Source organism: Silene latifolia, chromosome 5 (genome assembly GCF_048544455.1).
Source record: "Silene latifolia isolate original U9 population chromosome 5, ASM4854445v1, whole genome shotgun sequence".
NCBI classification, from domain to species: Eukaryota; Viridiplantae; Streptophyta; class Magnoliopsida; order Caryophyllales; family Caryophyllaceae; genus Silene; species Silene latifolia.
The window spans coordinates 42,681,820-42,700,638 of record NC_133530.1 but is presented as its reverse complement, the minus strand read 5'-3'; the positions used below and the strand labels follow the sequence as shown (position 1 = coordinate 42,700,638).

Below are 18,819 nucleotides of genomic sequence, written 5' to 3'. Positions count from 1 at the left end.
AAAAATCAAACTCGCAGGAGCAACATCAAACAAAACAACAATTTATGTATAACTGGTATGTACTTTCGAAACTCGAATCATAATCATCCCGCCTACTCCACCACAACCGGTGACGGCATCGCAACACCGCCACCAACAGCCACACCACAGTGCGAAAATACCCGCATCACAATACTAAATACCGTGCCCGGATCACCACCCGAGGCACCACAACCACATCGATAGACATCACAAATACATACAATTCCCACAACACTCGACTCAAAATAACTTCTCAAGAAAAAAAAAAAAACTTATTCAAATCCACTTTACTAAATCATATCGCAACATATTGTATGAATTAAACAGATAACCTCATGAATATCATCCCCTTACCATAATCACAGATTAACATGTATCATGAATACATACAAGCATAACCAGTCATGCCAGATCACTCAAATTATTACCTTTTTGAATACCATTCAATTAGATTAGCGTACCCAACATGCATTACAGAACATTCAAATATGACTTTATAATAATCACACTATACCACTTCTTGTGAGGTCAAAACCTCACACAAACATTTATACACATCATAGACCCGTAATCACATCCAATCGGTCACCCCGATCACGTAAGTTACCACTCAACATAGGTTACCTGCCGCCCGAGCTTAACTCATATGCCCCTCACGACATTTTCCCCTATTCGCACAACCATCACTTCCTGCCAAGTATAACCATACCATTACTATTCAACTATTAGCATCCGCCTCATCTAACCACATCTTATACCCTCTCACAATTATACACAACAATCAGGTCCCTACCAAATCAACCTCTTTTTAATTGCTACCTTTCTAATATACCATCACTCTTAACCATTAGTCACAAACCATAACACCACCACTCTTCGGACATCAAACCTCTTTCACTCATCTCTAAACATCACGATTTCTTTTCTATCTTTGGTTAACATTCCAAATAACTATCATCAAATTCACCAACAAAATTACATCAACATCATTCCCAATACTATCTTACTCGTATTTTCATCTAACTCTCCACCATTTATCTATTATCGTGCAAATTCTCCACCAACTTCTTACTCCCTTAATTCCTCGAAACTCATGATTAATCATGTTGTCCTGAAATTTCTGCACAATCATTAACTTACTTACTCTTTATAGTATCATACATCTCGACGATTCTTTACTTTTATGTCACATAATTCCGGTCAACATTTTCCTAGTTTTACTCCCCTCATTCTTTTCTTGTACACTCGACAGAATCAATTAACCATTCAACTCCTTATCACTTCTACCTAACTCTTTAGTGTTCCGGTTACTTTCTCACTGCTCCAAAACTCACATCTAATTATTTTATATCGATATCATCTCATTCTTTCTTACCACAAATATTCTCTTATTATGTCATCAATCACCCTTGCCACTAACCCATCCATAGAATCAACGTTTACTATTCAACAATTGCATCTCCCTTCTTACATCTCTAGAAATCAAAATTCCTTTCATACCGCTAATTGCCCAAGGAAAACCCACAATAGTTTCACCTCTTAAAAAGCCAAATCTCCACCCCGCGACATGTCTCCACAAAGTTCACTATATACCACTCTCCTCAACCCCTTTAAAATGAACTTTCATTATGTATATTCTTAACCCACACGGCTCTTAACTACCTCCCTCCATAATTCTTTACACATCTCAAGTTTTCACTATCCATATCCTTACTCTCAATCCTTTCATTCTCACGTTCCTTAGACTCACATCATCCATTGCCCACATTCACTTACTTTTACGTTACTCAACACACACTCATATCACTCATCTCATTTCATCTCAGAAAACATGTTCTATGTCTCAATTAAGCCATAACAATCTTCCTTTTCTTTTTCCACTATCTATTACAACCACGTATAACTCATGTCCTCCCACCGAACTCATACTCACCACAAAAACCACTCACTACACCACAAGATTGGGTAACTTACGCGTCAAGACCAACATACATGTAAAATAATGCATAAAGAAGCAAAATAACAACTTTGAATTAAACATAATATGCAACGAATTCAAAAGATAAGCATATGACCCAAAACAGGGGTCACTAGATCGAGTACATGACACTCGATCGAGTAAGTGACTTACTCGATCGAGTAGGTGAAGATCAGAAGCACGTAAAACAAATTACCAGGGCTACTCGATCGAGTAACTAACGTACTCGATCGAGTCCCCCCCTACTCGATCGAGTATCAAGGCTACTCGATCGAGTACCTATGCATTTCTCAAAGACTCGTCCCGTTTTCGAAACAGTCATAACTCAGTCATTTCTTGGTCGTTTTGGGCGTGTGACCTATCGTTAGAATTGCAAAAGGACAAGCTATCACCTCCAATTGGAATCACATTAAAATCATTTATGCATCTCAAATTATAACAGTTTAAAGACAACCTCCCTATAATCGAAAACACAACTACTTGATTTTACTTCCCAACAACTTAAACGACAACATGGTAAACAAAAACAACTCGATTCTCATAGAACCAGTATCCCTAACCACATGTTACTAACTTCAAAAGCCAAGCAACAAATAACTCGGTGCACATATATCATTCAACTTACCAATCACATATTACCCACATGTTTTTATTATATAACTTTACGTAAACAAAATCACAATTATATGACATCAAGTATCATATTCACCCATTACTAGCATAACAACCTTATAAAATCTCTTCCATCATACAACATGAGTTATAAAAAAATATATCCTATTATCATGCAATAATTATCATCTTTTTCCACCAATTATTCATGCTCTTACTCAAACTTTCAGCTATATAAACTCGTACAACACTACCAACAACATATATGTATCCATAACTCTATGTATAACTCCAATCAAACAAATTTTCTTTCCGCATTTCTATAATGCCATATCGTAAAACAACTATCATGCTTTCAATCAATAACTTACGAAATCACATCATCACCATCTTTTCTACACATTCCCCATTCTCAACATACATACATCCACTGATTCATGCCACACTTCACTACACAGGTACACACTACACAAGGTAAACACATAGCGATCCCGACTCATATCCCACAGTAACCGGTTCAAAATTGTAGGGCGAGTTCGCGACTTTAGGACGTCTCTCAAGTCTTTGCATTAGCTCCTACAACTTTTACCCCGGGTTCATTTTATTTGACTCCCTATGTTTATTGGGTTCATTGGTTACAGGTTTCAGGATCGTCGCTCTGATACCATTTGTAACACCCCCATACTCCAAGTGCCTTACCAGGACCACCCAGGTATAAGGATGTTACCATCTCGGTTACCCGAGGCAATGATAATCATAAGACAATAAAGAAACATATTTAAATAGTTAATATAATTTAAGTGATTACATATCTCAAACCAAGACTGTCAAAGGAATTACAAAGTACTCAATCCGTCTTCATCGATAAAACTATCAAGCTACTAGACATCGTCGACACAAATGAAGACTTCTAACTGCAACGTGATGACTCATCCCGGCTATCCCGTACGCATCATATCATACCGCTCAATAATCGCTCACCACCCCCGAATGGATCACCACAATTTTTAAAACATTTAAACGGGGTCGATTATTTACACAAGTTATATATCAAGAGTACAAATAACCAACACAAACTCAAGCAATCATACACAATCGGCACTCCACTCCATCTCCGTCACCGATCGTCCACTGGACCAGCCCCCGCTGCTGGGGGACCGCAGCCGTTCCCACCTAAGCCCCGCTCATCATACCGAGCGATAACCCTGTCCCATTAATGTGCACATCCCCTTCCGTGGCGGGTTCCACGAAGGGCGAAACTAGGGCGTGAAGCCACTCCCGCAAGTGACTCCACTCAGCCGAGAACGCATCTCGAGAACCACAGACAAACAATCACAACCACAATATCAACAACCGTCTGAATCAATCAACAATGTATAAGCACAAAATCTGAATCAATCAATCACACTAATTACAAAGACAATCACCACACATTATGTAAGTAATACGAGTAGGAAACCCTACCTGAACAAAGAACATGATCGACGGTCTCAACAACAGATTGTATCAAAATTCCTCTCCTACGAATCCTCCTCCTAACATATAATAATGCAATTGCTACCAATCAAGAAACTTAACAAAAACCCCCAATCCCAAAATTAGGGTTTAACGAAACTTAACGAAATACTATAAAATTTGTATGTAGATCTTACCCTCGACGCAAGGATTACAAAGGTATAAAGAACGATGGAATCCGACCTCTCGAACTCCGGGATTTGTCAACAACACAGATGAATGCGAAGAACGTAACTTGAATCTCCCTTTTAATGTTATTAGGTTTGTAAAGGTGTATTATGAAAGTGACGGAAAGATTTATATATTAATTCGTGTTATTAACAAAACCCGTCGAATTATCACCCACTAACCGAGCTACTCGATCGAGTAGCTGAGGTACTCGATCGAGTGCCCCCTTACTCGATCGAGTATCAAGGTTACTCGATCGAGTACCCAACAGGTCAGAAACTAATTTAAAACGCAACACACCCTTACTCGACAGAGTAAGGCCTACTCGATAGAGTACCCAGAGACTCATAAAACCGTAGTATTACATGTTTTTCCATTGCATTTTGGCCCGTATTTCTTGTTTAGAGTTGATGTAAGTATAGAGGAAGGAGGAAAAGAAAGAGAGAAAAAAAAGAATTGAAAAAAACAAAAGAAAAAGAAACGTGAAAGTGAAAGAAAATGAAAAAAAAATCAAAAAAGAAAGAAGCTGGAACGTGAATCAGAAAGAAAGAGAAAGAAAGTTTGAAAAAAAGTTGTTTTGTCTCAGTTAGTTCGTTCAGACGGTATTATAAAGGGAAGTTTGTGACCGTCTGACTCCTCCGTTTTATCCTATACTTTTTGAGGAGATTGTGTTTGAGTTTAGTGAGCTTTGTGCCAAATGAAGGGCACTTGTACTTAGTCTTTCAGTCAGTTGAGATTCGGATGGTTTTATTATGGTCCTGTTAGGAACTAGCTTGACGCTTTTACCTCCACATTCCCATAACATATTTTGCCTTTTTCACCTGAACCTCACTATTCCCATATTATTTGCAAGCCCTCGGCTGTGACAGACATTATTGGTTGGAGTGTGTGCATTAGTACTTGAATTGTCTTTCATTTTTGTTGCATGCATGCTATGTAGGTCGCAATTAGGTGAGTGACTGTCTTTTCTTCTCTCTTTTACATATAACATTCACCCTTTTCTTCATGAGAGAAGAGTGACCGCGAGAGAGTCTGATTTTGTTGGTCTTGCAAGGTCGATAGGTTGGCTATATTTCTGAACAGCTTATAATTCGTTTGCGTATTGACTGCTTAGCTTTGACTGTCAATTTTGTTGCATTAAATTGGTTCAAGTAGACAAGTTAAGCTAGCTTTGAGTTATCATTTCCGTTCCATTAGTTTAGTTTTGAGTTTACTCGAGGGCGAGTAAAGGTTCGGTTTGGGGAGATTTGATACGTGCATAATATATAGTCTTTTTAGCCTATTTCAGCACGTATTTCTATGCATTTTTATACTGTTTTTATAGTATTTTGCCCCGAATTGGCTACTTTGGTTCGTTTTGTCCATTTTGTAGAAATGAACGCGAAAGTAGTGGAATTGTACCCTTTTTCGTCCTTTTTGCATACATTTAGAGGAGACGGGATTTTTCCAGAGTGAGATACTGCATTTGGAAGCGTCATGGCACGGATTACGAGGTATTTAGGCGCGGACTTGAGCTGAAATGAAGATAAAGAACTCGATCGAGCAGTTTAACCACTCGATCAAGTGGTTTCTACGTCCCAGATTGGTCGATCGAGTGGTTTTCCACTCGATCCTTAGCTTGCAGATAGACCAGTTACTCGATCGAGTAACTTTCTACTCGATCGAGTAGATTTGCAGAGGTGTTTGCTCGATCGAGTGGTTTTAATCCACTCGATCGAGTGGTTTCGCTGATTATGGGCTTTAAACAGCCCGTGTTATGTTTATTTCCGCAAAACTTATTTCTTTTCCTATTTAAACCTACATTAGTTAGGTTATTAGCATGAGATTTATTCACTACTTAGTTTCTGTCAAACTTTTACTGCGTACTTCATTCCTCTCTATTGTAACTTTATTTCCGGATTACTTTCGCTTGGATTTTGTGTTCTTTACGCCGGAATTCGCTTGATTGTAATTCCTTTCTCTTCTCTTTATAATAATTAATCTTTGTTTGCTTACATTCTTCATTTCGTTGCATTTATTCTTCTGCCCTAATTCTCTTTTATGCAATTTAATTGTTATTTCATTATGTTTACTGCTGGAAGATTATTTGCTGTTAGTTTAATTAGCGACATGAGTAGCTAAACCCCCTTCATGTTGGGATTAGGGGATCTGCGGTAGGAAAGTGACGATGTAGTAAATGAATTAAATGAATTGATTACAAGGCTCTGTCACCATAGCAATTTAATTGTATTTATTCGACTCAGTTGAGTGCACACTTCTGAGTTAACCTTTAATCTGGCTAAAATTAATCCTAGATCGAAAGATTGGACTAAATAGGCCTGGTATGAACAGTAGACTACCCTGACGAGAATGAAAGTTAAGTTAGCGGTATTTTAGGATAGAAAGTGGACCGAAAGGACCTTTCAACATCCTTCTTGCATTAATTCGTCTGAGTCATTTACAGCTGAGTCACTGGACTACCGTAGTGAACCGAATTCCTGACATGTCCCTCTCTATCTGATAGTTTTATCCTTTTTCTCTGCTTTTATTGCTCTTACCCTTTATTCCTCTTTCTTTTAAATCTCGTAGTTTAGATAACAAATCAAACAACCCCCCCCCCCCATTTGTGACCAAATAGACGGACTTCTACAAATATCTTGCCTCCCTGTGGAGATCGACCTGACTTCCCTAGCTATATAGTTAGTTTAGTTAGTTTATTTTTGACAGGTACACGACAGACGTGTCACTCAGCCTCAGCAGGAACCATTTCTACCTCAACAGGAACTTTCTCAGCCTCAGCAGAAGCCTTGGAAGCTGCCGTCTTTCTTCTACCACCAGCCATATTTTATTTTTTCCTGAAGAATGATTTTTTACAAAGAGGGAATTTTAGAAAGAGAAAGAAGAAATTTGGAGATTGGAATATGAAAACAAAACGCTGCAAGGCAAGGTATTTATAGCCGCAAATCTAAAAACGGCTGGGAAAGCAAGTGGTTGAGGTTAATCATGACTCTCCTAGGGTTTTGTGAACCTACCCTATTTATGACAAATAGCCGTTACAAAAAGTTGAATCAAGCACAAACTCTGATCCGATAAAAGATTCCTACATAAATTCTTTGCCTGGCTCAAATTTTTATCTCCTTATTCCTGGCCAAACCCAATAATGGAATAAGCAGATAAGAGGCAATTGTTGGGCCCAGAATTATCCTGCCTGACCTGACAGAGGCCAAACAATAACCAAAACCAAGTTCCAAGCTAAAGACACCTGAAACCAAGCATTTATCAATTATGGATAGGCACCAAACAGGAGTTGATGTAAGGTAGGCAATAGCTAACCAGCAGCCTGAAAGGAGAACACGTCAGGTATAAAACAAACGTTGAACAAGCATGGCAGGCAACAACCAAGCAGTTTATATATACTCCCTACAAACAAGGAAGACCAATTCAGAAGGAAAAGATATGGAGAATAGTCAAAAGCAACGGCTAGATAAATGGCAACCACCTCCGGGTAATAGGGCACAAGCCCTATTTACCAGGAAACCCTAAATGGCAGAAAAAGGACTTGGAAAACGAGTATAAATGCAAGAGAAGACAAAATCAGAAAGGACATTCAACACACTCTCACTCTCACTTTTATTCTTGTATTCTTAAGCAATATAATTTTGCCTGTCGCGCCTGATATATCAACACTTTGTCAGGCTATCTAAAATCATTGTAACAATCACTCCTGGCTTGGTGTCCGTGGTTTTTTCCCTTATTCTCAGGGTTTTTCCACGTATAAAATCTTTGTGTCCTTATTTATTATTTGTTCTTTTACTTAAACCATACTAGTCAGGCAAGTTATTTGAGTTAGATCACCCTACTTATACACCCCTGGCAGGGCATTCTTATTCAGTAAAATCCCCGCCAAAACACTTCCATTTTGAATGTTCCAGTTTTCAACGTATTAGACTATGCAAGTTTCAGTTCTAACAACGTTTATACTTACGTTGGACATTTGTACTTTCAAACTATCACATTTACACTGTCCTTATCTTAACATTTACATTTACACCGTCCGTATGAAAATGAGGTCTCATTGTTTCAGTTTTGAATTTTCACTTCTTATTATTCCAGACCATCAATTTTGATTGTTCCAGTTTTCACTTCTGATTATTTTTCAAATCAAAATTGTACGTATTAGACTATGCAAATTAAAAGCCATCACAATCAAAATTCAAATCTGACATCATTTACACTTACGTTGTTAATGAAGTATTTAAAAAATTGATAATTGTTGCCAGACCATCACATTTACACTTCACATCTATTGACATTTACACTGATATTACTCATTTAAACATTTAGAACATCACACTTACACTACATTTTTTATGACATTTACACTTACACTTTGGGACATTTACATTTACATTTCCACTTTTGGACATTTACACTTCCACGATCACACTTACACATCATATCTTGGACATTTACACTTACCTTTGACATTTACACTTCCACTCCTGCCAGCAATTACACTTATACTTCATATCTGAAAATATTTACACTTGCATTTGACATTTACACTTCATATCTGATGACATTTACACTTCCACTTCTGCCAGCAATCACACTTACACCTCATATCTGAAAACATTTACACTTGCATTTGAAATTTACACTTGCATTTGACATTTATACTTTGCTTCTCTTTACATTTACACTCTCAGATAAATGGATTATTTAAAAACCTTCACACTTAAACTTCATATCTGAAAACATTTACACTTGCATTTGAGATTTACATTTTGCTTCTCTTCACATTTACACTCTCAGATAAATGGATTGTTTAAAAACATTCACACTTACACTTCATATATGATGACATTTACACTTACACTTCATATATTAAAACATTTACGCTTGCACTTGCATTTAACATTTACACTCTGTGAACTGTATTGACATGTCCTATTTACAGATTCACTTAACAAAAATGGAGTGCAGCATGACAACCAAGAATTGTGCAGGGAGGTTGAAAAGAGGTTTACACCGTACTTCGGGCAGGAGTTTGGGGGATTGAGGACGCGGTAGCATTTTATAAGATATACGCCATTGCTTGTGGGTTTGATGTGCGTAGGTGCACAATGAAAAAGTGGCGTGGCGGAGAGATAAAGTCAAAACTTGTTGTTTGAAACCGAGAAGATTTCGCTCACAAAGCGCCAAATAAAGATCAGAGTGACGGACTAGTTGGAGAGAATTCATACAGGAGAACCAGAGTCACTAGAGTGGGGTGTAAAGCGTGGATAAGACTATATATGAAGAATGGTGTTCTATTAATTGACCGATTCCACGAGGGTCACAATCACGAACTTATCTCACTCAAGGACAGAGAGTTCTAGAAATTGTCGCGCAACATAGCAGATTATCACAAGATGATAATCGTTTTGAACTCAAGGGTTATAAATATATCATCATTGTTGATACTAATTCAATAAATCCATTCACGTTATATATGTCATATCTGTTATTCATTGACAGTTGAAGATAGGAGCAACAAAGACCTACAAAATCTGCAAAGAACACGTGGATGGATTCAAAAACATTGGAGCAAGCTTAAATGATTTTAAGAACTTACATAGGGATTTTAAATGTTTCATTCATGAACGTGATGGTCAGTTGTTTGTAGACAATTTTAAGGAAATGATTGAAACAAGAATAGGCTTCTACTTTGACTACGATATTGACGATGATGGCAGCCTACGTAGGGCTATATGGGCGGACAGTAATGCCCGTGAGAACTACAAGATATTTGGTGATGCGGTGCCATTTGACCCAACTTACTCCACAAATAAGTATTCTATGGTTTTCACACTGTTCACCGGTATGGATCACGATAAACGATCAATGACGTTCTGTGGGGCTCTAATTGCAAGGGAAGATTATGAGTCATTTAATTGGGTTTTCAGCCAGTTTTTACAAGTAATTGGGGGGGTGGGGGGACCCGAGTACATAATTATAGATCTGGACCCGGTTATTTTCAAATTTGTCCCTCTTGTTTTCAAGACAACGCGGCATCGATTTTGTATGTGGTATATAATGAACAAAGTGCCCAGTAAGTTTGGTGTCTCTAGGAGTGATTATTCTGACTTCATGGGAAAACTTAATGACATTTTATCGGACGAGGAGGTTGAAGTAGCAGAATTCAATGCTATCTGGGAGCAAATTATTGAAGAGCATGGTCTTGGTGCTAATGATTGGTTTGCGGACACGTATGTTATAAGGGGACAGTGGGTGATGGCACATTGCAGAGACTTAAAGATGGTGTCTGTTATGAGGACGACTCAAAGATCAGAGAGCGAAAATAGTTTTTTTAAGAGGTTTGAGCATAAATCAGGAACATTGGTTGAGTTTTGGATGCGTTTTGAGAGCGCTATGGATCAACAAAGACATACACAAAAGGAGCTTGACAACAATGATAAGCACTCGTTCCAGAAGACGTCAACACATCTGATGTTAGAGAGTCATGGTGCAAAGGTGTACTTCTATTCAGCTTTCTACACCTTCAAGGAAGAGGCAATATACTCAATTGATACATGTAGAACTGGAGGTTTCACTGAGAGAGACGAGCTAGAGGTAACTACTGTCAAATATTCGTCCAAGGGAAAGAATTTTGAAGTTGCATACAGTCCAGATAATTACGGATTACTAATTACTTGTTGTCATTTACATTTACATTTACATTAGACATTTAAAAGTAATGACATTTACACTTACATTATACATATGCTTCAATACAAACATATTTACACTTACACTGTTTGTAACATTCACACTTACATGATAGCCTTAACCGATGACCCAAGTACACATAAAGCAAGCTACAGTTGTACGATGTTTGAAAGAATCGATATCCTATGCCACCATATAATATGGATTTTTTCAACAAATGGGATGAAGACTATACCAGACGATTATGTTGTAAAAAGATGGACGAAAGAGTGTCTCTGATTAAGGATGTTTAATTGTAATGGTGAAGGGATAGACAACATGGAAATCATAGATGGAAAACAAATTGCAATGTCAATAATGTGGTCGGAGGTTCATCAGATGGTAGGGCTCCGTCGAGGCAAAGGTGTGACTGATGTTGAAAGCGTCTCCGCTATAATTAGGGGATTTAAGGATAAGCTATCACCGTTAGGGGAAGTGTTGAATAAAAATCAACAAATGGAGAAAATTCTGCATTGTACGGCCAATGAGGTGGTGACGATATTCCCACCTAAGAACTCAAAAAACAAGGGTAGCGGTAAAAGAATGTTGTCAACCAAAACAAAAGCACTGGCCTTGGCTAGAAAACCCAAATGCAAGTGTAAGAATTGCAAAAGAATTACAAATCACGACAAAAAGGAACTGCCCTAACCCCTTTTTAGAACACACACCATTGTGCGAGGGGTCGTCTGACCAAGAAGAAGATGAAGGAGAGGAGGAGGAGGAGCTGAAATCAGAAGAAGAATAGACGTCACAATAGAGATAATGTAGCTTTTGTATTTTAAATGTGTAACTTGAAACTTTGATGTGCTATCACTGGAACGAGGGATTAGGAATTGGTCTCATGGCAGCGTCACTTTCAACTGTTGTTGGTGTAACTTTGAGTAACAAAGTTACCCAGTCAAAGCGTCAGAGTTACACTGTCATAAGACCAAAATGTCTCTATTTTTATTGAATTGCCAAACATTGTGTTACATGAACTTATTTGAATTGACAATGTTATTTCAAGTAACATTTACACTTATGATTAAATCAAATCTAACCTTTCCTTACACATTCAATGAAACTTTCATGTGTATGATACATTTACACTTTCAGTGTGATAACATTTACACTTCTAATTTAATCACATTTACACTTTCTCATCTGACCACATTTAACTTTCAATGAAAGTTTTATGTGTATGACACATTTACACTTTCAGTGTGATAACATTTACACTTCACATTTAATCACATTTACACTATCCCATTTGACCACATTTAACTTTCAATGAAACTTTCATGTGTATGACACATTTACACTTTCAGTGTGATAGCATTTACACTTCACATTTAATCACATTTACACTTTCCCATCTGACCACATTTAATTTTCAATGAAGTATCGTCAAATTTACACTTGCGATCTTATCACATCTAACCATTCCTCACACAAATTTATACTTGCGATCTTATCACATCTAACCTTTCCTCACACATTCAGTTACACTTTCATCTATATGACACATTACACTTCCAGAGTGATATCATTCACACTTCCCAATTAATCACATTTACACTTCCCATCTGACCACATTTACGCTTTCAATAACACTTTCATATGAATGAAACTAAGAATCAATTTAAATTGATTGTCAATTATCATAACAACTGACTGACATGTCCACAAAAGACCGATAACATTACAGACATTAGTTTCAACATTGCCAACCAAAATACGAATAGTTTGTTACAACCAAAAAAAACGATAACATGTTCATAAATGGTTTACTTTCTCCCCAAAACATTCTTCACTTTGTGCATCTTTTGTAACTTCCCCCATAATTCATCTTTTCCAGCTATAAACTTGTTCACCTTCACCATGAAAATGTCTATGTTGATGTTTATGTCAGCTAGTACAAGGGTTGCCACCAACTCGACTACCAAGTACCGTCGATTCCTCTTCCTCTCCAAGTTTGGATGCTCAAAAGGTTCACCCTCGTACATCAGCATATACATCATACAGAATATCCCGGATCCTGTTATGTTAGGAAGGGGTATTTGCCGCTTGAACGGGATTTATCGATGCTTAAAGCTAGTAATGTGGTATCCCCTGTTGACGGTTCTGGCATCCAAATAATCGCTCATAGGTGATGCCTGCAATGAAAGCACGTAAAATTAAATAAACAATATATTGTTCATCCTATTCGAATATGATTTATTGGCATCAGACTTACAACTAGACGAGTAACTTTGCACATTTGAGACTGGTCCCAGTTGGGATGAGGTTGGTAGTCAAGGAGATCTACCGTCTGTCCTCTGAAATTTATACATACGCATGAAAAGTGCCCACCAATGTTGACAGGTATGAAGATAAAATCAACATTTAAATTGAAAGTTTTATCACAGTCCTGGATGAAGGTATCCCAAATTAGGTATAGCCAATCATTGATGGTATTAGACTGTGAACCTTTGTTCAGGTATATCCAACAGCTGCATGATACACTCATGTTCACAGAAGTGGTTGAGACTACATAATAACCAGGAAATTAATGTATGACTTTTAGGCTTTAGGGGGCGTACCATATGACGTAACCCAAAGAAGGCCATCCTTGGAAGTAAGTATTCAGCCAACTCCAAGTGGTTAAGCAACACAGCCCAGGACTCAATCACAGCTGGCGACATTACAACCTTAGGAAGCATGGACATGATGACTGACCGGCGTAGCGCAGCATGCCTACTGAACCAAGATATTGATTCGTTGCAGTGAAACCTACGTATAGTAATCAATTAAATATAGAAATTGATTAAAAATTCAAGATCGTAATTAATTTAACACGTTTTAACAATTTGAGAGATACTAACATATTTTCAAAGTTGTTGTCATCTAGAAGCAATAGTCCACCGCATGCTTTCGATACGATTTAACACCCCTGACCAAAGTTTTATTGTTCCATAAGAAGGTTGAGACAACAAGAGTCTAAGTACCAGCAACCCCACAACCGAGTGAGCATCCCAGACTATTCCCCCCGCTCCAAGGGCGGCTTCTTACGGCTGACATGGGGGTGCTTCCTGAAGACTGCACGGCGGCAGGTATGACCATAGGGCTCCCTTATGCAGGTATGACTACGAGGCTTCCTTCTTCACGATTAGGGGGTGGGTTTGAGGTACGGGGCAGCTTACTATAAGTAATCTCTTCCTCATCGTTCATATTCCGCTTATGAGAAGCATTCGAGCCCGAATTCAGAACATGAGCATGCGTTTCCTTGAATTGGGATATCCTTTGCCGCACGTCTTCCGTCGCTTTGTTAAGGTCACTCACGACCAGGATCAAGACAACTTCAGCACGGATGAGGTTAATAATGTCCCTCCCCCCTAGGGCGCAGTCAAAAGGTTTCCCACAGAAAAGCAACATGTGTATCATCATGTAAATCCCGCAGTTAAACCTCGAATAACTCGTACCTTGCCATTTAAATTCTACATTGACAAAATTAAACCCGCCGACCTTTAAACCTTTGGCAATCCCTTTAGACTCCAGAAACTTGCCCATTAGATCACACTGTAAAGGTATTAAAAAATAGTCAATTTAAATACAACATTTACATTTCCAGAATACATATACACTAATGGTAATTTATGAATACTGTTTATAGATATTACCGCAATACGCGCAATTCCAAAATATGGAAGCTTTTCAAAATCATCATCGTAAGAACGGTTGTCCAGATACTCTATCTGCTCAGATGCGAAGTTTATGCAAGCACGGCTATAATGATCATTATTGCCAGATAAAATCGGGATGAAGAGCTGGAGCATGTGAGAAAAAAGCTATAACAGTTACACTTCACAATAGTTCACATTTACACTTTGCATATGATCACATTTACACTATCTATATCATCACATTTACACTTTCTATTTAATCACATTTACACTTTGCATATGATCACATTTACACTATCTATATCATCACATTTACACTTTCTATTTAATCAGATTTACACTTTACATATAATCACATTTACACTTTCTATTTAACCATATTTACTTTTTATTTAATCACATTTATACTTTCTATTTAACCACATTTACACTTTCCATATGATAATATTTACATTTTCTATTTAATCACATTTACACTTTCTATTTAACCACATTTACACTTTCCATATGATCACATAACACTTTCTATTTAATCACATTTACACTTTCTATTTAATAACTGTTGGGCCTAGAATTACCCCGCCTGACCTGACAAGGATCAGGCAGTATCCAAAGCCAAGCCTGGATAAAAAGCATTCTATACAAAACACCTGAGCAGGAACCAGCCAGGAGGAAAGACAGGTCAGGCACCCGTTTAGCCAAGCCTGAGGAAACATCTCACAAAGCTACACGATAAAGAATATATTGAGGGCGTCAGGCAACCTCAAAAGATCTCCAAAGTAGTTCCTATTTATATGGAAGACTCATTCAACAATCTTCACAATATTATTGACACGCTCAAACTAGCAGGAAAAGAGGCAGCCACTTCCCAAGTCAACCAACCATTCCCGGGTAAATAGGGCACAAGGCCTATTTACTAGGAAAACCTAAAAACAACTAAAGAAGACCGTTTGAAGGCTAGTATAAATGACAAAGAAGATTAGAGAAGAAGGACACTTGCTTATTCACTCGTGCAATCACACTATTACTCTCATTATTGTAATCAGTACTCAATTATTCTTAACCCGTCTTATTTAGCAAAACGCCTGGCATACAAATCCCCTGTCAGGCAACCCAAAATCATAGTGAAAACCCCTCCTGGCTTGGTCCCCGTGGTTTTTTTCCTTATTCCCAGGGTTTTTCCACGTATAATTCCTTGTGTCTTTACTTTCTTTTCATTTATTTATTTAATTACATTAGTCAGGCGAGTCAAATTGAGTTAGATCACCCCTTAATCTTCCATGGCAGGACATTCTTATTCAGTAAAAATCCTGCTAAAACAATTGGCGCCCACCGTGGGGCATCTAGCTCAAAAATAATCAAAACCCAAAACCAAACAGCACAAAAATTAAAAAAAAAATGACTGGAGATAGTATTGAACAACAACTGGCTGCTGCCCAACAATAATTGTTGGAAATGGAACGGCTGAAACAAAAAATGGCCCAGGCTAAAGCTGAAGTTGCAAGACTAAAGGAATCAGAGTCCATCCTGAAACTAAGGCTAGGCAACAAAGCTTCAGGATCAAAACTGAAAGTTCAACCTGGCACGCCATTCTCCTCAATCATCAGGAACATTGATTTCTCCAACTTTGGTACTCCTACTCCATCAAAGTCCAGAGCTAGAGAAGAAACAGACTCAGAAGAAATTCCAAATGAAGAGGCTGTATCGGATCAAACCAATACAACAATCATGATGGCCATGCTCCGGAAATTTCAAAAACTCCATGAAAAATTTGAAAAGGTTCCTGGAGTACCCACTCCCATTTAAGAGGCAAATCCAGAAAGCTATGCTAATTCACCCTCTGTTGATGTGATAGCAAGGATAAATTTGCCAAAGAAATTTGTGGTTCCTTCGATGAGAATCTATTATGGGACCACAGATCCACAAAATCATTGTAGCCTATTAAAAACAAAGAATGTTGGCAGCTTCTATTCCCAGTGAACTACGATAAGTCTGCATGTGCAAGGGAATTGGGACAACCCTGAATGGGCCTGCCCTACAATGGTACATAAACTTGCCAAATGGAAGCATCAAATCCTTTGCTGACCTAGTCAACTCCTTCAACCATCAGTTCGCCAGCAGCAGGGAACTTCAGAAGAGATCCAGTGATCTGTACAGGATCAAGCAAAAGCCTGGTGAATCAATTAGATCTTACATGACCAGATTTAATAAAGAAAAGGTGTCAATCCCCAGATGTGATGTTGGAACAGCTGTGGAAGCTTTCATGCAAGGGCTACCCTTGGACAGTGATTTCTATGACGCAATGATTTTGAAGCCCTGCCATACCTTTGAAGATGTCCAGGCATTAGCCATAGGCTATATTCGGCTGGAAGAAGATAAAGATTTCAAAGCAGACAACACTGACAACAACTCAGGATATGACAAAACCAACAGGAAAAGTTCCAACCACAGAGGAAGCAGTTCCAGGTCATCTCCTTATACAAGGCCTGACAGATCAGAAGTCAACTATGCACAAGAACAACGAGGTAATTCCTATACTTATCCCCCTATACAAGAGTATAACTTCTTTGTTGATGTTGCAAAATTAATCAAAAGACTTGACAACATGGGAGACATTGTCAAATGGCCAAAGAAGACAGACAACCCCAACTCAAGGAAAGACACTACAAGATGGTGTGAATTCCATATGGACATAGGGCACACAACAGAAGAATGTCTGGGATTGCGCAGGCAAGTGGCCTACCTACTGAAGAAAGGTTACCTGAAAGACCTGATGCCATCAAAGAACATGGAAGACGACAGAGCAAGAAAAAAATCAAGAAAGGCAACAACGTGACCTGCCCCCAGCACCACCCATCTATGAGGTCAAATTCATCAATGGAGGATCTGAGATCTGTGGCCTGACCAGTTCTGCTACAAAAAAAATCGCCAGGGAGTCAAAAATGAGATCTCCTTTTAAACCTAAAAAATTACCTCAAATTACTTTTGACGACACTAATATGCTGGGAATTCCTGACATACACCATGATAGCCTGGTTATCACCATGCAAATCAGGATTGCACGTGTTCTGCGAATTTTAGTAGATGGAGGCAGCTCAGTAAACCTGATCATGCTTGATGTCCTGAAAGCAATGAAGATTGATTAAAGCCAAATTATAAAGAAATCTAATGTCCTAGTGGGATTCAGTGGAAAGACAAAGAACACGCTGGGGGAAATATACCTGCCAACATATGTGGATGGAGTCTCCTCATATGAGAGATTTGGAGTCCTGGACTGCCTGTCATCCTACAATGCTATCCTAGGAAGACCATGGATCCACAATGTCAGGGATATACCTTCCACCTACCACGAATGTGTCAAGATACCAACAGAATGGGGAGTAGCAACCATAAAAGGTGAACAAAATCTGCCCAGGAATGTTACACTGAATCGTTGAAACCTTCCAAGACAGGTAAGTCCCTCGCCTAGCAATTACAGTACCCTGTCAAGACCACTTATGTGGCAGAAACCAAAATGGAAACAGATCAAGTAATTTTAGACCTTGAGTATCCTGACAGGCATGTACTGGTAGGATCTGATGTCCCTGACAATATAGGACCAAAATTAGTAAGCTTTCTTAAGAGTAAATCCTCATGTTTTGCCTGGTCTCCTTTTGATATGACTGGTATAGATACTAATATCATTACACATAAACTCAACATTGACAAATCTTATAAGCATGTGCAACAGAAAAGAAGAAAGTTTGCCTCTGAACGCAATGCCATTATTAATGAAGAAGTAGACAAATTGCTAGACATGGGAATGATAAGAGAAGTCATGTACCTTGACTTGCTGGCTAATGTGGTGGTACTACAGAAAAAGAATGGTAAGTGGAGGGTTTGTGTAGACTACACAGACCTCAACAAGGCCTGCCCAAAAGACTCGTTCCTACTTCCTCATATAGATGCAATGGTAGACGCCAGCGCAGGACACGAACTCCTAACATTTATGGATGCCTCAAGTGGATCAACCAGATCAAGATGCACCCATCTGACCAGGAACACACTTCATTCATCATAGAAAGAGGCACATACTGCTACACAGCAATGCCCTTTGGCCTGAAGAATGCAAGGACAACATATCAACGCCTGGTCAACATGATGTTCAAAGATAAA

At 38.4% G+C, this 18,819-nt stretch overlaps 1 protein-coding gene across 1 annotated transcript; it reads left to right on the top strand.

Annotated features, from left to right (window-relative positions):
- The first annotated feature begins 7,657 nt into the window (after nucleotides 1-7,657).
- On the top strand, nucleotides 7,658-11,671 carry LOC141655290 (protein FAR-RED IMPAIRED RESPONSE 1-like). The gene is made up of 4 exons (XM_074462377.1): nucleotides 7,658-7,778; nucleotides 9,234-9,286; nucleotides 9,794-10,940; nucleotides 11,292-11,671. Exons 1-4 carry the CDS (start codon nucleotides 7,658-7,660, stop codon nucleotides 11,669-11,671), a joined length of 1,701 nt encoding a protein of 566 aa, XP_074318478.1.
- The last annotated feature ends 7,148 nt before the right edge of the window (nucleotides 11,672-18,819 follow it).

Coding starts and splice junctions, on each gene's coding strand:
- LOC141655290 (XM_074462377.1), top strand. CDS start 7,658: ATGGCAGGCAACAACCAAGCAGTTTATATATACTCCCTACAAACAAGG. Junction 7,779..9,233: donor TAAATGGCAACCACCTCCGG/GTAATAGGGCAC, acceptor TCCTATTTACAG/ATTCACTTAACAAAAATGGA. Junction 9,287..9,793: donor ACCAAGAATTGTGCAGGGAG/GTTGAAAAGAGG, acceptor ATTCATTGACAG/TTGAAGATAGGAGCAACAAA.